General features: G+C 44.3%; 2 protein-coding genes across 7 annotated transcripts in view; one reads left to right on the plus strand and one right to left on the minus strand.

Annotated features, from left to right (window-relative positions):
* The first annotated feature begins 130 nt into the window (after positions 1 to 130).
* cdkn1bb (cyclin dependent kinase inhibitor 1Bb) lies at positions 131 to 7,086 on the plus strand. 5 transcript variants are annotated; one of them, XR_009714926.1, is made up of 5 exons: positions 131 to 892; positions 980 to 1,103; positions 4,265 to 4,377; positions 4,525 to 4,605; positions 5,968 to 7,086. XR_009714926.1 is itself a non-coding variant. In XM_061283150.1 (3 exons), exons 1-2 carry the CDS (start codon positions 460 to 462, stop codon positions 1,093 to 1,095), a joined length of 549 nt encoding a protein of 182 aa, XP_061139134.1. In that variant the 5' UTR covers positions 131 to 459; the 3' UTR covers positions 1,096 to 1,103; positions 4,265 to 7,086. The 5 variants fall into 5 exon arrangements, 2 of the variants coding, with proteins under 2 accessions (XP_061139134.1, XP_061139133.1); XR_009714927.1 differs by having other exon boundaries at positions 5,971 to 7,086; XR_009714925.1 differs by having other exon boundaries at positions 4,525 to 7,086.
* A 2,444-nt stretch (positions 7,087 to 9,530) lies between these two features.
* kcnq1.2 (potassium voltage-gated channel, KQT-like subfamily, member 1.2) overlaps positions 9,531 to 17,079 on the minus strand; it is a 72,401-nt gene continuing 64,852 nt past the window's right edge. For both annotated transcript variants that reach the window (XM_061283586.1, XM_061283585.1), the window contains one exon: positions 9,531 to 10,964. In XM_061283586.1, coding sequence (XP_061139570.1) covers positions 10,818 to 10,964 — 147 coding nt within the window. In that variant the 3' untranslated portion in view covers positions 9,531 to 10,817. The remainder of the gene's footprint in view (positions 10,965 to 17,079) is intronic.

The raw sequence follows: 17,079 nt of genomic DNA on the forward strand, positions 1-17,079 counted from the left end.
CGCCCTCTCATCATGCGTGAGCCACCTTAAGAGGAGTGGGCGGGCTTATAAGGCTTTGGACCAATGAGGGTTCACCTTTATTTGCGTGTCAATCATTTTGGTTGTCCCCGCCCCTCCCTCTCCACTCTGCCGTCAAGCTCTCAAACCCAAACGTACGTCTACTCAATCGCCATATTGGCTTCGAGGAAGCTGCTGTGTGCACTTTCCTCTGGGTTTTCTTTTTTCCCCTCAGCGGATTTAAAGTGACAAGAAGCGGCTGCGAGTTGACGGAGGTGACGTTTGAATGGCGTGAACAGCTTTTTACCCCTCTTCAGCCTACATTGCGTTTTACTTTTATTTTTTCGGATCCTACCCAGCGAAAAGTTGTTGTTTTTTTCGCCCTGCAAAAAGTGGACCCTCCCGGCTGTTTTTGTGCGTCTTTCTCGGTGGTGGAGGGGGGCGGGGGATTAAAACAAAAAAATGTCCGATGTTCGACTTTCCAACGGCAGCCCGACGTTGGAGCGGAACGAGCCGCGCTTGTCGGAGCACCCGAAGCCGTCAGCCTGCCGGATCCTATTCGGTTCGGTGGACCACGACGAGCTCCAACGGGATTTCAAGAGACACCAGCGGGAGATGGAGGAGGCCGCCGCCGCCAAGTGGAACTTCGACTTCGGCTCGGACATCCAACTGGAAAACGACACCGGATACCGCTGGGAGCTGGTGGACTGTCGCGACGTGCCGGGATTCTATACGCGGCCGCCGCGGCTGAAGCGAAGAGGCTCGGGGAATAACCATGTGGATGTAAACGGGAACCACCGCTGTGTTGTCCGGGAGCCTGCGGAAGAGCGTGCGGGTGGACCGACGTCGTGCCCGGAGCAGTGTACCGCGTTGAGGAAGAGACCGGCCAGCCACGGTACTTAACACCCTACCGGACTACTACTAATTTTGTCTCCTCACATTTTTTTTCTCCCTTTTTGACACTTTTTAATGCTTTCCCCAGAGCCCACTACCCAAAATAAGAGGTCGCACAGCAGCCCGGCTGAGTATCCAAACCGGAGTCGCTCCGCCGAACACACGCCCAGAAAGAGGAGCGGAAGCCCGGGGAGGCAAACGTGAGACGCACGGTAAGGCTTTGTTTTTGTTCATGGACATAGAGCAAAATGGCTACTTTGTTTTATTTATTTTTAATCTGCTACAATATAAATAGTACACGTTTATTGGGAATGCTCCTAATAAATTAACATACCCGTAATTGATTCCAAAGGTGAAATTCGGATTAATAACGTCAGTTATCAAATATATATTTTAAAAAGTGCTTGATAAAAAAATAAAACTATTGTGTAATTAAATTGATTTACATCGTGTGCCAAGTTCAAATGTTACTGTTACGCAAGTTGTCGTCGTCGTCACGGTGTTTTGCTAAAGTTACGCCTACGCACGCGCACGTACCGGCGTGCACGGCTTTCCCTTCGCTGCACCTGGTTAGTAAAGTTGTAAACAACTCGCGTGCGCGACCGAGAGCGTGGTGGTAGTAGTAGTCGTAGTAGTAGTAGTAGTAGTAACACGTCAGCAGCCACTGCCCTCATGCGCGTGCACGCGTGGGGGAGGGGGGTGTTCTCTGCGCGCACATCTGTCTACGCCCCTGAGTGCTCAACTACAAACTCACGATTTTTGTGTGCGTTTGTAGTTAATAGTTGTGTTTTTTTTTTTTTTGTACGCATGGTCTTCGCACGCTCTACTAAGTGACGATATTCGCAGCCTATTAGTTTGCGTGTTATGTCAAAATTAATTTGTGGGTGTGTTTTTTTTTTTTTTTTTTTTTCTCAGAGTGAAGTTTTGCATGTGTAGCATTTGCTCTTGTTTTGATTTATTCTGCATTTAATAGCGTCGTTTTTAAAGGGTGAGTTTCTTGCATTGTGCTGAAGCCTCTGCTTGAAAGTATAGTATCATTTCAGAAGCCTATAATGTCCCAACTTGCATGTTATGGCTCTTTAGGGAGCTATTTGTATTTTATTTATTGAAAATTATAGTGTTAAGAATGCACACTGTTGCAATTCTGCCATCGGACATTAGATGTGCGTTTTGTTGCATTTCTTTGGTTTTGTTTCAAACGTATAAATTTGCATTATTTTCTCACAAGGAGAACTTTAAAGTGACATTATCAAGGCTTCTTTGAGCACCCTTGTAGTACTTCAAATATTTATGCTACATTGCTGTTATTACAATAACAGAAAGCGTGTTGGATCATTTTCCGTGTTGTATATTTATGCGATGAGGTCTACAATAGATATGCTTTGTATGTCCCGAGTCCAATCTGAACAACTCTTTGTCTGTGTTTTTTTTTTCCCCTCCCTCACAGAGCTGAAGATGCATTTCCTCGCCGTACGTTGGAGGAGAAACCCTCTATTGTCGGTCGACTTTTTTGTTGTTGTTGTTGTTGTTGTTGTTCTCGTTTTGGAAGAAGAGGAAGTATACACATCATGAGAAACATATCAGCTCTCCTTGAGGACGCTGTTGAAGCACTGATTACGAAAAACACTAAAAAAATACGAGTTGTGGCACTCAAAAGCAATTTTTTTGTTTTGTGTAAAGTTACTGCCTCTGAAAAGCAGTTGATGTAGCAGTGTGCAATTAGGTTGGATTTCTCTTCATTTGCTCCTTTTTGTACTACCTGTGTGTATATAAATTATAATTTCTCCATGTGTAGCACATAAGACAACATTGTGATTTGAAAAGAAATCCTTTATACTAAATATATTATATATATATATATATTATATATATATTAAGAAAAAAAAGACAAGGTGTGAATTTTGATTTGACTTGAAGAATTGCAGTGTAGTTTGATTTCCAAAATGCTGTTTTATTTACTGAAAGGCAGTTTTGTCCTGGACACAATTTTTCCAAAAAATTGTAACAGCTTCAGTTTCTCGACAGTGTATCTTCACACTTCCAAACTCATTAGTGAAGAGCGGTACAAATGTAGCAACCTATTTTATTATGTTTCTTTCACAGGATTGCAACATTCTTATTTAAATGGCCCCAATACTTGGGATGGAGAAATTATGTTTTTGGATGTTTCTCGGAATCTTATTATGTTGTTCCTTGCACACCTCAGCGTTTATTCGAACAATGCGATGGAGTTGTGAGGTACTTTGTGAAGGATAAAAAAAAACGGTGCAAAAGGGTTGTTCTTGGTTGCGAGTTCAAGTCCTCCTCTTCGTCACATCACCTGCCTTAATCCGGGTTTGAATGTTCTTACAAGACCAAACTGATGGCTGCCAAGTGCTTCTTTTGACTTCACATAGTTTGACTTTGTGATAACCTTGAACTAAATCCGCATTTATAACTTTGTTTGTGTTCAGCCTGCTGAGGATGCTTATGTTGGCATCTAGAAGCTTTTTCTTTTTTTTTCCCTTTTTTTTTTGGCTTAATGTTCTGAACCCGGTGTCAAACCGGACTAGATGGAGGAACACCAGCTCATCTCAGAAATGCAGTCAAAATTGCCTGTGTATTTTTGTGTAAATATTTCCTTTGTACATTATTTTGTAAGAAAAAAAAACATCAAAACACAAAAAACACAGAAATTATACTAACTTATTTATGATAAGCCGTTTTTTTTTTTTTTTAAATGTAGAATATAAAAAAGTTTTTTAATTTGCGGTTATCCAAAGTGGCATTTACTTTATTAAAACTGTATTATTTTGTAAAAGCATATTTGTGGTAGTTTTTTTTTCTTATCAACAAGGTTGCAAACTGAGCCTAATAAGATATTTGATGTGCATTGTTTTTTTTTTGTAATGTGTGGTCATAAAATCTGTTGCAATCAATTAAAAAAGTTAAAATTGAATTTAAATGTACTTGCAGCCTTTTTTTTTTAAATATTTTTTATGGTGATGATTGACAGGTAGTTCGTCCAATCAGAAAGTGAGCAATGAGCAGACCACTCCTCAGCCACTGACATTGTAGAATTGCTAACAGAAACGGAGAAAAATGAGCTCATGACAGAAGAGGTAAATACCAAAAAGCACAAATGTGTTGAGTATTTTTAAAAATATATATTTTCATGAACCACCCCCTCGGTTTGGTGCGGATACAAACAAACTGATCAGGAGGAAAACTCACGGTTTTGTGGTTTGTGCACTTCAAACTTGCACAATGAGCTTAATGTCTTCTAAAATGGGTCATGTGCAGGCAATGAAGTGTGTGTGTGCGTGCAAGTAAAAAAAAACAAACATTCGTGTGTAACAAGAACAAAAACTGTACTTTAAAAATCTATTTGTAGGAAATGACTGCTAGTACAAGACGGCGATCCAAGACCGGTCTCCCGTTGAAACTGTCGCGGCCCTTATCAAAATACCACAACGGAGATCCCGGACAGATGAGCATGCACATCAAGTGAGAGGATTCCACTTTGTTTTGATATTTTTGCAAATACTTTTTTTCCCTCTGTTGTGGAAAGTTTGTTGTCATTGCCAAAGATGCTCTCTTTGAAGTTAAGACGCGCCACCCTTGCCTTTCTGTTGCCTCCACACTTCCTGCCAGGCAACCACAGGAAGCCACCTGCAGCCGTGCGGCTTTGTGCACGAGCCGGGCCGGGCCCACGGATCTGCGTCCAGTGTGCAGGTGTGTAACTTCAGCTCAAGCCGTCAACCCCCACCCTTAGCCGGGCCCATTGTCCCAGTGTGTGGGGCTTTGTAGCGAGGGCCATTGTAAGGGGCCAGGGGCCGGCCACTGTTGTGTCTGGGCGGACAAAGGTGCCCCCCGATCCCCCACGTCCACAAACCTACACCCTCACTGACTGCTTGACTAGTTGGCTTGCTGCTTGACTAACTGACTGCAAGTGTGTGCGTGTGCGTGTGTGTGTGCGTGTGCGTGTGTAAATGAATAAACAGGATTTAAATTTTTTGTGCATATGTGAATGGACAGACACTATTTACTCTTAAAATTGAGTTAATAATGCAATTTCCTGTTTTTTTGACACTTGGATAAACATGAAAATGAGAAAGCAGCATACCAGGAGGAAGGAATAACAAAATTCATGACAGCCTTGCTAAAACAAGTCTGACTGATTTCTGTGGTGAATGATTCAGTCGTGACTTCAAAAAAAGAAAAAAGTCAAAAGGTCAAAGTTCACCCACGATGATGCAATAGTGTCTGTTCTTGCAGAAGAAAAATTCACCTCTTCTTTTTGTGTAATTGCCGTCACACTCCATCGGCGCCACCGAAAAATAACACAACCACAGTCAGCTTTGAGGAAATTCCAGTGAAGCTCCTCGGCTCAAACTGTTCTTTTCCTTGTAAAGTCCGCTCGGCTGTCTGCCCGGGCAAGTGCCCCACTTCTTGCTTATCTTTTCCTGTTAGCCTCCCCAGCACTTCATATGAAGCCGCAAGTTCCTCCCTGAGCTTCCTCACTGCGTCATCAGGCTCACCTTCACCCGTGGTTAGAAAAAATCTCTCTGGTTATATAGTAATAATAATAACAATAAATAAATAAATAATATAAAATTAAAAAAATAAAACTTTTTCCAAAACTTTTTTTTTGTTCTGCCGAGTAACGCTGCTCACGTTCTTTTCTCTTCCTTGAGACGACAAAAAAGTTTTAAATAATTCAACATTTTTATAAAATACTGAGAAAACGGTGCAAAAAATACAAAAGAAAAATATACATATGTATGTAATGTCATTAAATAGCAAAGATATACTTTAATACATACTTTAATATTTTTCTCCAGTAAGCTTATGTACACACTTTGTCCATACTTGGATGTGCTTTTGTAATATTTGCATTTCCCACACAAGTGCACGCACACACACGCACACACACGCACACACACACGCGCACACGCACACACACACACACACACACACACACGCACACACACACACACACACACACACACACTTCAGACGCTAACAGACCCAACCACGTTGTCATTGTGTGTGTGTATGTTTGCTTAACTTGTACAAGTGCTCTCTCTTGTCCAGAAGCTCCGTGATGCAGCTGTCCACCATGGTGGACAGACAGCCTGCAGACCAAAGTCCAGCACACCACTGAAGGTAAATGCAGCACGTTCAAAGTGGACTCACGGGCAGGCAAGGCAGCTGCGATGCCAGCAACTGTTGCTCCGTCTAATTGCGGACGCGGGCCGACAGAAGCGGCTCGCCCTCAGCTGCCGCCGGCCGACTCCGTCTGTCACAAAGGCTGACAAACACACGCGGGCGCGCACCTGTCGGCTGGTATCTGCTAGCACGTAGCCTGGCCAGACAGGTGGCGTCCGCGCAAACCCCGAGCTGGACTTGGACCGGCCGCTAATGACAAACGCTCACCCGGCTGGGCCATGTCGGGAGGAGCGTAATTGCAAAGTTCACTCAAACGGATCAGAGAAAAAGTTGTTTCGGGCCTGGCTAGAGAGACATGTGGTGTCCATAACTGGCTCTTTAGCGGCTAAATGCTCCTCTTTGTTCAGCGGCGGCTCTATCAGAAATGTGTATCTGTGCTGAGCTGGGTTTTTCTTAACCCCCACAGCTCTCCTCTGAACGTCCTATACAATACAATGGAGCGGCTTGTCGGCCTTGGCGGAGGTCCGAGTCCTCTGAGTGTCACCAATTTGATTTGGAGTTTTATAGATTGAGTAACATGCGGCGGTGTAATGAGAAAGGGCTGCTGGTGCTGTTGTTTTTTTTCGCTGTGCAAACCACTGACATGGCCGCTTATAGTTGTTTGCGTCTGATTTACGGCTGCCGAGTAATTTGGTCTTTGCAGAGAACTATTTTCAGCACCATATAAGCCTCTTCCAGGACAAAACTGACAAGGAGACACACAGGCTTGGTTTTCCTGACTTTTTTTTTTTTTAACATCAGTATTCCCTGACCTTTAGTGACCCAAGGTATATAGTTTAAAGTACGGTTAGGGTTTCTAAGTAGGGTTTCATATTAGGGGTTCCAAGTATACACTTATAGTAGTTTTTAAATAACGTGTATGCATATATACGCCTAAATATTGTTATCCAATATATCTACTGCAATTTTACATTAGATTGCTGGTTTGAAATGTACTTTTAATATGATTATTATTATTTTTTTAAATAAACATTTATGTTCAAACTTGTCTGGTGTTTTATTCCCTTGTTTTTATATTCGCCAATTAAAACATAAAAAGCAGACATTTGATTTACTGCTTTATATGACAATATGTGTTTTACGTTGTTATGAGTTGGTGTCACCCAAAATAACATGTCGGCATAATGGATTTCTTTTCAACCTTTTATTCAAACACATTCAATAAAATAACACCATCAACTACAATCCAACAAATACAAAACATTGACATTGATAAAACATCAATGTCGGCATAACGTGTGTCGGCTGGCATAGCAGCAATGTTTGTCACTCACCATTGAATCTTTGCGAATGAACCTGAAACTGGCGGTGTACCTAATAGAATGCCCGAATGACGTCACAGATCAAACAGCCAATCAGAAAGTGGGGGTGAGGGCGGGTGTGGCACTTTTCACTTTCAGTTAAGCTTTGGCCATGATTTTTCCCTAATGAACTGGCCTGTTATTAGGTACACCTGAAAATGGTGGTGTACCTAATGGAGTGTCTGAGTGACGTCACAGATCAAACAGCCAATCAGAAAGTGGGGGTGAGGGCGGGTGTGGCACTTTTCACTTTCAGTTAAGCTTTGGCCATGATTTTTCCCTAATGAACTGGCCTGTTATTAGGTACACCTGAAAATGGTGGTGTACCTAATGGAGTGTCTGAGTGACGTCACAGATCAAACAGCCAATCAGAAAGTGGGGGTGAGGGCGGGTGTGGCACTTTTCACTTAAACCAGGGGTGTCGACCTCCAGTCCTCGAGGGGCCGCGTACCAGTATGTTTACCAAGTTACCCTCGTTAAGCGCACCTGCGTGAAAAGTTTTAGCCACTTTCACGTTCTGCAGGAGCTAAAACTTTTCACGCAGGTGCACTTAACGAGGGAATCTCACGGACACTCCATTAGGTACACCGCCATTTTCAAGTGTACCTAATAACAGGCCACTTTATTAGGGAAATATCATGGTCAAAGGTCACAGGTGTCAAGCTCTAGTCCTCGGGGCCGCGTTCCAATATGTTTTCCAAGTTACCCTCGTTAAGCGCACCTGCGTGAAAAGATTTAGCCACTTTCAGGTTCTGCAGGAGCTAAAACTTTTCACGCAGGTGCACTTAACGAGGGAATCACACAGACACTCCATTAGGTACACCGCCATTTTCAAGTGTACCTCATAACAGGCCACTTTATTAGGAAAATATCATGGTCAGAGGTCACAGGTGTCAGGCTCTAGTCCTCAAGGCCGCGTTCCAATATGTTTTCCAAGTTACGCTCGTTAAACACACCTGCGTGAAAAGTTTTAGCCACTTTCACGTTCTGCAGGAGCTAAAACTTTTCACGCAGGTGCACTTAACGAGGGAATCTCACGGACACTCCATTAGGTACACCGCCATTTTCAAGTGTACCTAATAACAGGCCACTTTATTAGGGAAATATCATGGTCAAAGGTCACAGGGGTCAAGCTCTAGTCCTCAGGGCCGCGTTCCAATATGTTTCCCGAGTTACCCTCGTTAAGCGCACCTGCGTGAAAAGTTTTAGCTCATTTCATGTTCCGCAGGAGCTAAAACTTTTCACGCAGGTGCACTTAACGAGGGAATCACACGGACACTCCATTAGGTACACCGCCATTTTCAAGTGTACCTAATAACAGGCCATTTTATTAGGGAAATATCATGGTCAAAGGTCACAGGTGTCAAGCTCTAGACCTCGGGGCCGCGTTCCAATATGTTTTCCATGTTACCCTCGTTAAACACACCTGCGTGAAAAGATTTAATTCAAAATGATACAAAATGATTGAAATTAAAAGGAAAATGACTTTATAATAAGAACAATTGAATTTGTTTTTTCCCTTTTCATGATGGCAGGGGAGGCCTCCTCTGACCTCACAGGAATGCCAGAGCTGAGATTCAAACCCACAACTTCTATCTCCTTCCTGAGATTGCAAGCAGCGCCTGTGACACGGTGGCCCTCGTGTCCCCCCTCGGGTGGGTCTTTAGTGAAGGTCTGAGATCAAACTGCCTTTTGAAGTTGGATTCTCTCTCTCTCTCCGTCTGTCTGCTCTGTCTGTCTGTCTGTCTGGTCTTGAGATGAAAGCAGCGGGCAGCTTGGCGCTGGCCTCTGCAGACGGAAGGTCCTCTCTCTCTCTCTCTCCCCCTGCGGTGATGGAAACCAGAGGGCGAGCTCTAAGCCCTCCGCCCCCCCGGCCCGTGTCGTCTCCGCGGCTAATTGAAAGTGGCTTGGCGCTTATCCTTTCTTACTCCCGCCTTGCCCCTTCCTTGCCTATCCCCCGGGATGAACCCCCCCCCCCCCCCTTCGCCTTGCTGATCTTGGGACATCCTCAGTCATCTTTTGGCATATGAAACCCCAAAATGAAAACGGCTGTCTGGAATATCAAAGTCAAAGTCAGCTTTATTCCAAGTTGCTGTGCTTGATTCGATTTCAAATAAAAACCACAACATGTTTCACCTCCTCTTTAATGATTGACAACAAAGCTCTCGCGAAGGCGTATCATTTACAATCATTTCCAGTGCCGACGTTTCCACGGGATCATAATTACAGTGCAATAAGGCAACGTCTCTATTTACATCGCTTACAAAACTGTACAGAAGAGAAGATAAGCGATCAATACACATTTTTTCAAAAGACCAGGACTCACAAATCGTTCCAGGAGGATTTTCAAACTCTTTAAATACTGTACAGGTAATGAACTCACTAGCAGCATTAAATTGAAGTTCTACCACAGTTGTGAACAGTAAAGCGAGTAAAACAAAGTTGTGAAGCTTCCTTTTTATGAGTACTCTTGCTTTATACACAAACAAAACGCTTAAGAAAACAAAAACTGAGATCAGCTGATGCCCCCCCAGGGCGTATTCACGCAAGGCCAGCTGAACTGGGCTTGACCGAAAGTTCCTCTTCTGCCCCCTGCTGGTTGCCTATATTATTTTCAACCATTGTTTATTTTCTATTTCGCTCGGTTATCATGAATAACATTCATTACGTGAAAGGACAAACGATGAGCAGTCTCCCCCGCTCGTTTCTGGTTACGTACCGAATTCTTGGCTCATTTTCGGACCACAGTTTGGACCGGAGTTATTTGAAACTTCAAAAAGCCCCTTAAAGTAGGTCCTGGGAGGATATAAAGAAGATTCCCGCCGGTGCTGCTTAAAGATGATTGATGGACATTTGGACAATTCCAGCGTAAACACAACTCTGCCAAGAGAGGTCCGTCCCTGCTGCAGCCATCTTTTTGTTTTATTAGCTTCAGTGCAAGTCATATTTCCAAACAGGACACGATAGCGCTGGGCTGAATGAAGTCCTCCCCTGCTCGTGTTATTCGATCACCTCTAACAAACAAAGTCTAAATCTAGATGGCCGTGCGTACACACGTGTGTGTGTGTGTGTGTGTGTGTGTGTGTGTGGACGATGCCAAGATAAATGGAATGATTTGTGGAATGCCTGCGTCGCAGCATGGACTCCACATTTGGGGAATGTCAGTGCTTTGATTGCTTGCTTGCTCGCTCGCTAGCTAGCGTAGGAATAATATTAGGGAGAGAGGAGCTGGCACACATAAATTCCCTTTAGGAAAATAAATGGCAAAGGGAGTCACGGCTTTGGGAGGTGCCAGGGAATGTAACAGGATCTCGACCCCGAAGATAAGACCCAAAAAAGGGGCTAGACGAGCGACCATTGTGATTCCTGCTCTTGTTTTTTCTCTTCAGAATGAGGAGGTTGGGGGCGGAACCTTTAGAGGCCTTCGTCGATGCTGACCCCCATGCGCTTCTGGATGGTCACCCGACGGATGGAGGGCCTGGAAATGATCTCCGGCTTGGGCAGGAACTGCTCCGTGAGCATCCGTAGAACCGAGTCCATTTTCTGGTCCATCTGGTAGACCTGGAAAGACAAAAACGTGTCTTCAGTACAGATGGAACACACGTGACGACGACCCGATGCCCGCCGCTCGTCAACGGCACTTTTAGGTTGGCTCCAGCCTGGATGCCTTCCCTCTCTTTTCCGTCTATTAAGCGCGTGCGTCTGACGGGCCGGACGTTTTTACGGCCCAGCGGGACGTTTAGAAGCAAGTCGTTTGGTTGAAATACGATGGCTATAGTAGGATGCATAAAATATGAAATACGAGTCGCACGGAACAGAGGAACGACTTTGCGTCTGTGCACACAGTCGTCAATTCTACCCGCGGATTGAACGTATTAATAAATCAAATATTCAAAGTCGGTTTGGTTTTTCATGTTTTCTGGAAGAAAAAAAAAAAACCACATTAGCCGTTAGCTTAAGAAGGTGGCGATTTTTAAAAGCCAAACATTCCTTCTTAAATTGCGGTCATCGGGGCATACGTGAAGTGTCCTCCAGAAAACAAAGCCCAACCATTTGCGGCTAATTAGTCCACCGCACCTGCTGCTATTTTCCCTCCCCGACATCTTTGTTTTGTTTCTGCGCTTATTTGTGACTTTTGGTGGCATCGGAATGGCGGTTCCAGAAGGACCACTTGAGTGGAGCAGTTCCTTCCGGACCCCTGTTGCGTTTGAGGGAACATTTTCGGCCCTTTCTGTTGGTCAATGACCAACATAGGTGTTAAACTCAAGGCCGGGGGCCAAATGTGGCCCGCGAAGAAAATCTTTCCATCGACTTTATGTCATTACTAAATTTACTAATTGTCTTCACTTTAAAAAAAAAAAACAATAGAGACATTGCTAGTAATTTTTATTACTATCTGCCTCTTCAGAATGTTTGAATTTTTAAAAAAAATATTTTTCAAAACTAGTTATTCATCATCTGTATGTCTCTAGAAGATATTGACAGTCATAATGGCCCTTCGAGAGAAACTATGACTATGAGGCAGCCCGGGACAAAAATGAGTTTGACACCTCTGCTTTACATTTTCGATAACAGTTCACCGTCCATCTTGAATTGATCATATTGATTTAATTCAGATCGGTTGAGGATAAGCGGTTCAGAAAATGGACGGGTGGATGGATGCGCCGCTTCGCTCAAAGCCAAAGTTAAGATTTGCCAAAAGTACACTCCCGGCTTTTCCGACGCCCTTCCATTAGGATTCCAGATTAGATTGATGAGGACTGCTAATGGAAGGAGACAGAAAGCATCGACATGATCGTCCCTGAAGGCAACTTTGAAACTCTTGTATGAAAACAAGAGTGGTGGAGTGTCAGCTATAGATTATGACATCCTCTCCACGTTTGACACGAGCTGCTTTTAAAAGCTCTGCTGGAGACGCAGCGGGTGCCGTCATGACACATGCGGTGTGTTATGAATGTTACGCTTTCCATTCGCAGTCAACTTTCCAAAGACGGCATCTGGACGGCAAAAATAAAACAACCACGAGTCATAGCGCCATCTGTTGAGATGAGGTGTTGTAGCATGTCAATGGCCGTTTGCTAGCATCGAGCTTACAGATGTTCGTTCATTGGACAAAATAAAATGGTTTGTCTGAAATTTTTGTTGTTTAAATGCAAACTGTTGGATTCTGGTTTTGAAGTATTCAGTCATTGCCTTGTGGTCGGAAAGCCGTGCGAGCGAGAGAATGAGAACAGGCACTAAAGACGGCTAGAATAAAATGTCTTTAAATATAAAGTTGTAGTTTGTCTCACTGACGGAGCTAGTCGGGGGGCCTGCGGGGGCACTGCCCCCCCTGAAATATTCTTGGACTCTCCAGGTGCCAGGCCAGATAATTTGGGGTATTTCCTAATTCTATTTTCAACATTTTCACCCATTCCCCGTAGGGAACAAAATGAATATTGATGTAGTTACGTAATCAATTCCATTTTACGTAACTGTGGCAGTAGCACAGGGTCACTTCAGGTGAATGTGCCCATGCACAGACCCCCACTGCCAGCCAGCCCTCTTCACACACCACCGCTGAATGGAGAAGTGGGAGGAAGTGGAAGAAATGCAAAGAAAAGGGGGGGGGGGGAATAAAACAAGGCTCGCGGCCCGCTGACATGCTGAAACCATTACGTGTTTTCAGCACCCAACATGCTGAGTGATGGCAGACGACTTAGTAACAGGGCAGCGCTCTGTGAGTCATTAGTCATTTGGACACACTCCCCCCCCCCCCTGGGTGGGGGGTGTTAGGGTTAGGGGTGTTACTTTTCTTTAGCACTAAACCATACTTGAGGTTAACCCGTCATGGAAAACCTGTTTTCAAGAATAGATACAATCTGGTACAAAATCTGGTACATTTTCCAAGATGGCTGACTCAATGCTGCCCTTGAACATATTGAATTGGTCTTTTCTTCAAGTATCAGTCAAGATGATTTTCAAGATTAATGATTTGATTTTTTTTGAGCGCATCTGACAGTCGGACTTGGTTGTGTTTTAAGAGGAACTTTGCCAGGCTTGTAATCAGGCGTCTCAGAAACTTCTTCTTTCCTCACATACGTGGGTGGTCACAAGACTCCATATGATCCAACATGTGAGCGCATTGTGCAATTGCTGACATGTGAGATGGGACTGAAATGCCGCTACCTCCTCTCAAGCTGTCCTCCTCAACAAAGAACGCATGTAGAATGCAGAAATAATCTCTATTTATAAATAAAAAATGTAATATTCTATCATGCAACACCAAGATGATGAAAATATACTAAAAGAGTAAAATAGTGTAAAAGTTTCTTTGTGGAGTTTATTAATTCCACCCTCATTTGTAGCGAGAACAAGACTGCATGCAACTGGGTCTACTTTTTTTTTTTTTTTTTTAATCCCCTTGTGTGTTTAAGTTTAAGGGTCCCCACAAAGTTCAGTGATATTTTCCAGGACTTTTCCACAATTAAATTGGAGCGCTTCCGTGAGCTCAATATGCTCTTCCTCTTTGGTTTCCATACCGATGGAGAGGAGCAATTGAAAACCACCAGCTAATGTAGCCAATGTGTGAAAATGGCTGACGTGTCCATGTGACCTGAAAAACGAACTAAATAAATAATTAAATAATATACATAGAAATTAAAATGAATACATATAAATATAGATATTAGGGTTTTAGGCGACTCCCAATCATATTTGTGTGGTAAAACTTGGTGCACAGACTTTATTTTGTTTACAAAGGCCTCATCAAAAGTCTATAAAAACTATTCTGGTTAATATGTTACAAATGGCTTTCAGAGTTTTACCAGAGTGAGCGAACAGGGGTGGGAAGGGGGCTAAATATTTACCGCTTACAAATACATTCTTGTCTTTATTAAATGACTGGCGACAGGCCTGCGGGGGCTTTCCAATCAGATAGATTCGTCTGCTTATCTTGTGTAAAAGACCCCGTGGAGTTCTGCCAAGGAAGAAAATTGCGGCTGCCAAAAAGATGAAGCGGCTGTCAGAGGAGTATACCGGGCCGCTGTGGAAATGTACCACTTGTATGCAAAAACAAACCAGAAGCATTTGCATGAAGAGGAAGCGGTCGTAAAATAGTTGTCGTACAAGTAGTAGTATAAAAACAACACCCCGTGTTGAGCAATTTAGCCGCAAAACCGAGTCGGAAAACTACATCGGATCACACCATCGTGAACGCTGAATATCTATTATTTTCAAAACGGATCTGTGGGCTGGAAAGAACTGATGGGCAGGCTGGAGTAGCAGTCCAATTTGTATGACCCAATTTCAAACTTCAAAAGCCGACGCTTTAATAGATTGTAAACACGATGGGCAGGGAGGAGGCCAAGAGACCATTTGTCCTTAAGGACAGCTGAACGTGATTTGCTCCTAATGGGTCCCCCGAGTGGGGCGCTTCAACACTGTCATTAGCAAATGTTTGTTTTCCATTGACTTGGAGTCACTTAGGTACACAAACAGGGAGGACTCCTTTGTGCCGTCTTCTCGTCGAGACAGGCACGTGACAATATTCCTTTAGATCAAGCGCTGTCTCATCGCGAAAGGACGCTGCGTCTCCTTAAGGCTCATTAAGAGCTTGGCAATGTGACAGCGCGCTCGAGCGGCGTGCAAAGGTCAACAAGCAGAAGAAGGCTTGTGACGTCACAAAATGAGTGTTCAGTGAAAATGCAGCATTTTAGCGATGAGTCTCAAAACACACCACACAAAAAAGCATCATAGGATAAATTTGAGCCTTTTTGGGTTTTAAATTGACGGCGTCCATTGACGCGCTACACTGCAAAAAGTAGGCCGAGGAAATGAACTTGTAATCTTTCCGAAAAACAATGATGGACTCTTGGTCAACGTCACGGATCGTTGGTGACTGCGTTCCGGGCCCTCAAACAGGCGACTTGTTAAAAATGACTCCCCTCCTCCTTCACCAGCTGCCACGAACGAGCACCCGATACCCCCCCAGGAGTGATAACCACAACGCACTCGCGCATTCCCCCTCCTCCTTCCTCGCCAGGCTGTGGTGGCAGCCGGCGTGGCACACAGTCAGTCGCCGGGGGAGGTGCCACATCACCATGGCAGCCGCTCGACACTGCGGCTTTGTTGGCGCCGTCAATAGGCCAGTCAGCTTGATATTATAAATGTTGGGGCGGAGTCGGATTGGGGGTCTCGTACCAAACGTGTCAGCCTGGGGCAAAGTATTGAAACGTGGCAGAAATTCCAGAAGACAACGTTACACTAAGAGTCAGCAAAAATAAGTCAATGATCCTTTGAAAAACCCGTGGCTCAATCAATTAACAGTAATGGGACATTGGGATTTCCTAGGGAATGTTGGAGAAGGGATCATTTGAGAATACTAGAAATTGGATTATTACCGTTTTTTTCCGTGTATAATGCGCCCCCATGTATAATACGCACCCTAAAAATGGCATGTTGATGCTGGAAAAAAGCTTGTACCCATGTATAATACGCACCCAGATTTTGACTCCTACTTAAGTCCGCAAACGTAAAATTATTTCAGAAAAAAGATCATCTTTGGGAACAACCGGATGTTCTGCCGGTCAGTATCACTGCGCATGCGCTAGCATACTCAATAGCGAAGAAATGTTTCGGATTTGTGTAGGGTACATTGTGACAGCAAACGAGCAGGTGATCTCGCAAGCGTCTGATACGAGAGCATTGTGTTCGTATGGAGTGTGTTTGAAGTGAACAGCAGAGAAGAAAGCGCATCTGTAATGGCGGCATCCGCATGATATCCGGATTTAAAAAAAAAAAAAAAAAAAAAATTGAGATTTTTTTTTTTTTTTGTACCCATGTATAATGCGCACCCCAGATTTTAGGACAATAAATTAGCTAAACTTTGCGCATTATACACGGAAAAAAACGGTACTATGGCTCACTCTATATCAGGGGTGTCAAACTTGCAGACGGGGGTTATTTTTGGCCCCTAGGATGACAATAACAAAAATCAAAACTAAAAAAAAAAAAAGAAATCCCCAAACTATTATAAGGACACCACAAAACTGGTCCAAAATGCACCCAATGGCCTAAGATGTGGCAAAAAGAGATTCAAGTTGGGCACGGCACAAGGGATGTAAACAAGCGCTGTCACGGGATTAAAGATGATGACGATGATTTGTGTGTTTGCGAGGCCCGCCTCACGCCAGCTGTCCGTCCCGCCCGAGACAGCGGGCTAGCGCCTGGTGCCACGGAGGCCCCCGACACTGTGCCAAGTGATCCGTGGGCGCGGCGCGTCGCCCTCTGACGCATTTTAAAGAAGCTCCTTTTAAGAAGCATTAGCTCCATTAGCTACCAGACAAAGAGGCGCGGCAGCGGAGCACAGCTGGGCCTCGCGTGAGCAAGTCATTGCTACTAGCCAAGCAAATAAGGCTCGGTGGCGGTCCGCCTGCGCTGAGGAAATGTGAATGAAGGAAGGCGAGCACTTGTGTACATGCGGAGAATGCGGCTGGAAGGAGATGTGGACAGACGGCTATTTCCCCTGGCGTCTGGCGTCCGGGAGACAGCCTGGAAAACAACTCCTTCCAGTTTGGCACCATGACCCCCTCTCTACATTCCTTTGTCAAGACCAACGCTCTGTCCGCCAGACAAAACCAGACATGAAACTGATAAGGCCAGATGAAACTATTCCACTCATCTTGTCGGTCCACTC

Source organism: Syngnathus typhle, linkage group LG7 (assembly GCF_033458585.1).
Source record: "Syngnathus typhle isolate RoL2023-S1 ecotype Sweden linkage group LG7, RoL_Styp_1.0, whole genome shotgun sequence".
In the NCBI taxonomy this organism is placed as follows: Eukaryota; Metazoa; Chordata; class Actinopteri; order Syngnathiformes; family Syngnathidae; genus Syngnathus; species Syngnathus typhle.

What these genes read in the sequence shown, in the direction of transcription:
- cdkn1bb (XM_061283150.1), top strand. Translation starts at nt 460, where the DNA reads ATGTCCGATGTTCGACTTTCCAACGGCAGCCCGACGTTGGAGCGGAAC. An exon ending in GAAGAGACCGGCCAGCCACG is followed by an intron (nt 893 to 979) that starts GTACTTAACACC and finishes TGCTTTCCCCAG; the next exon opens with AGCCCACTACCCAAAATAAG.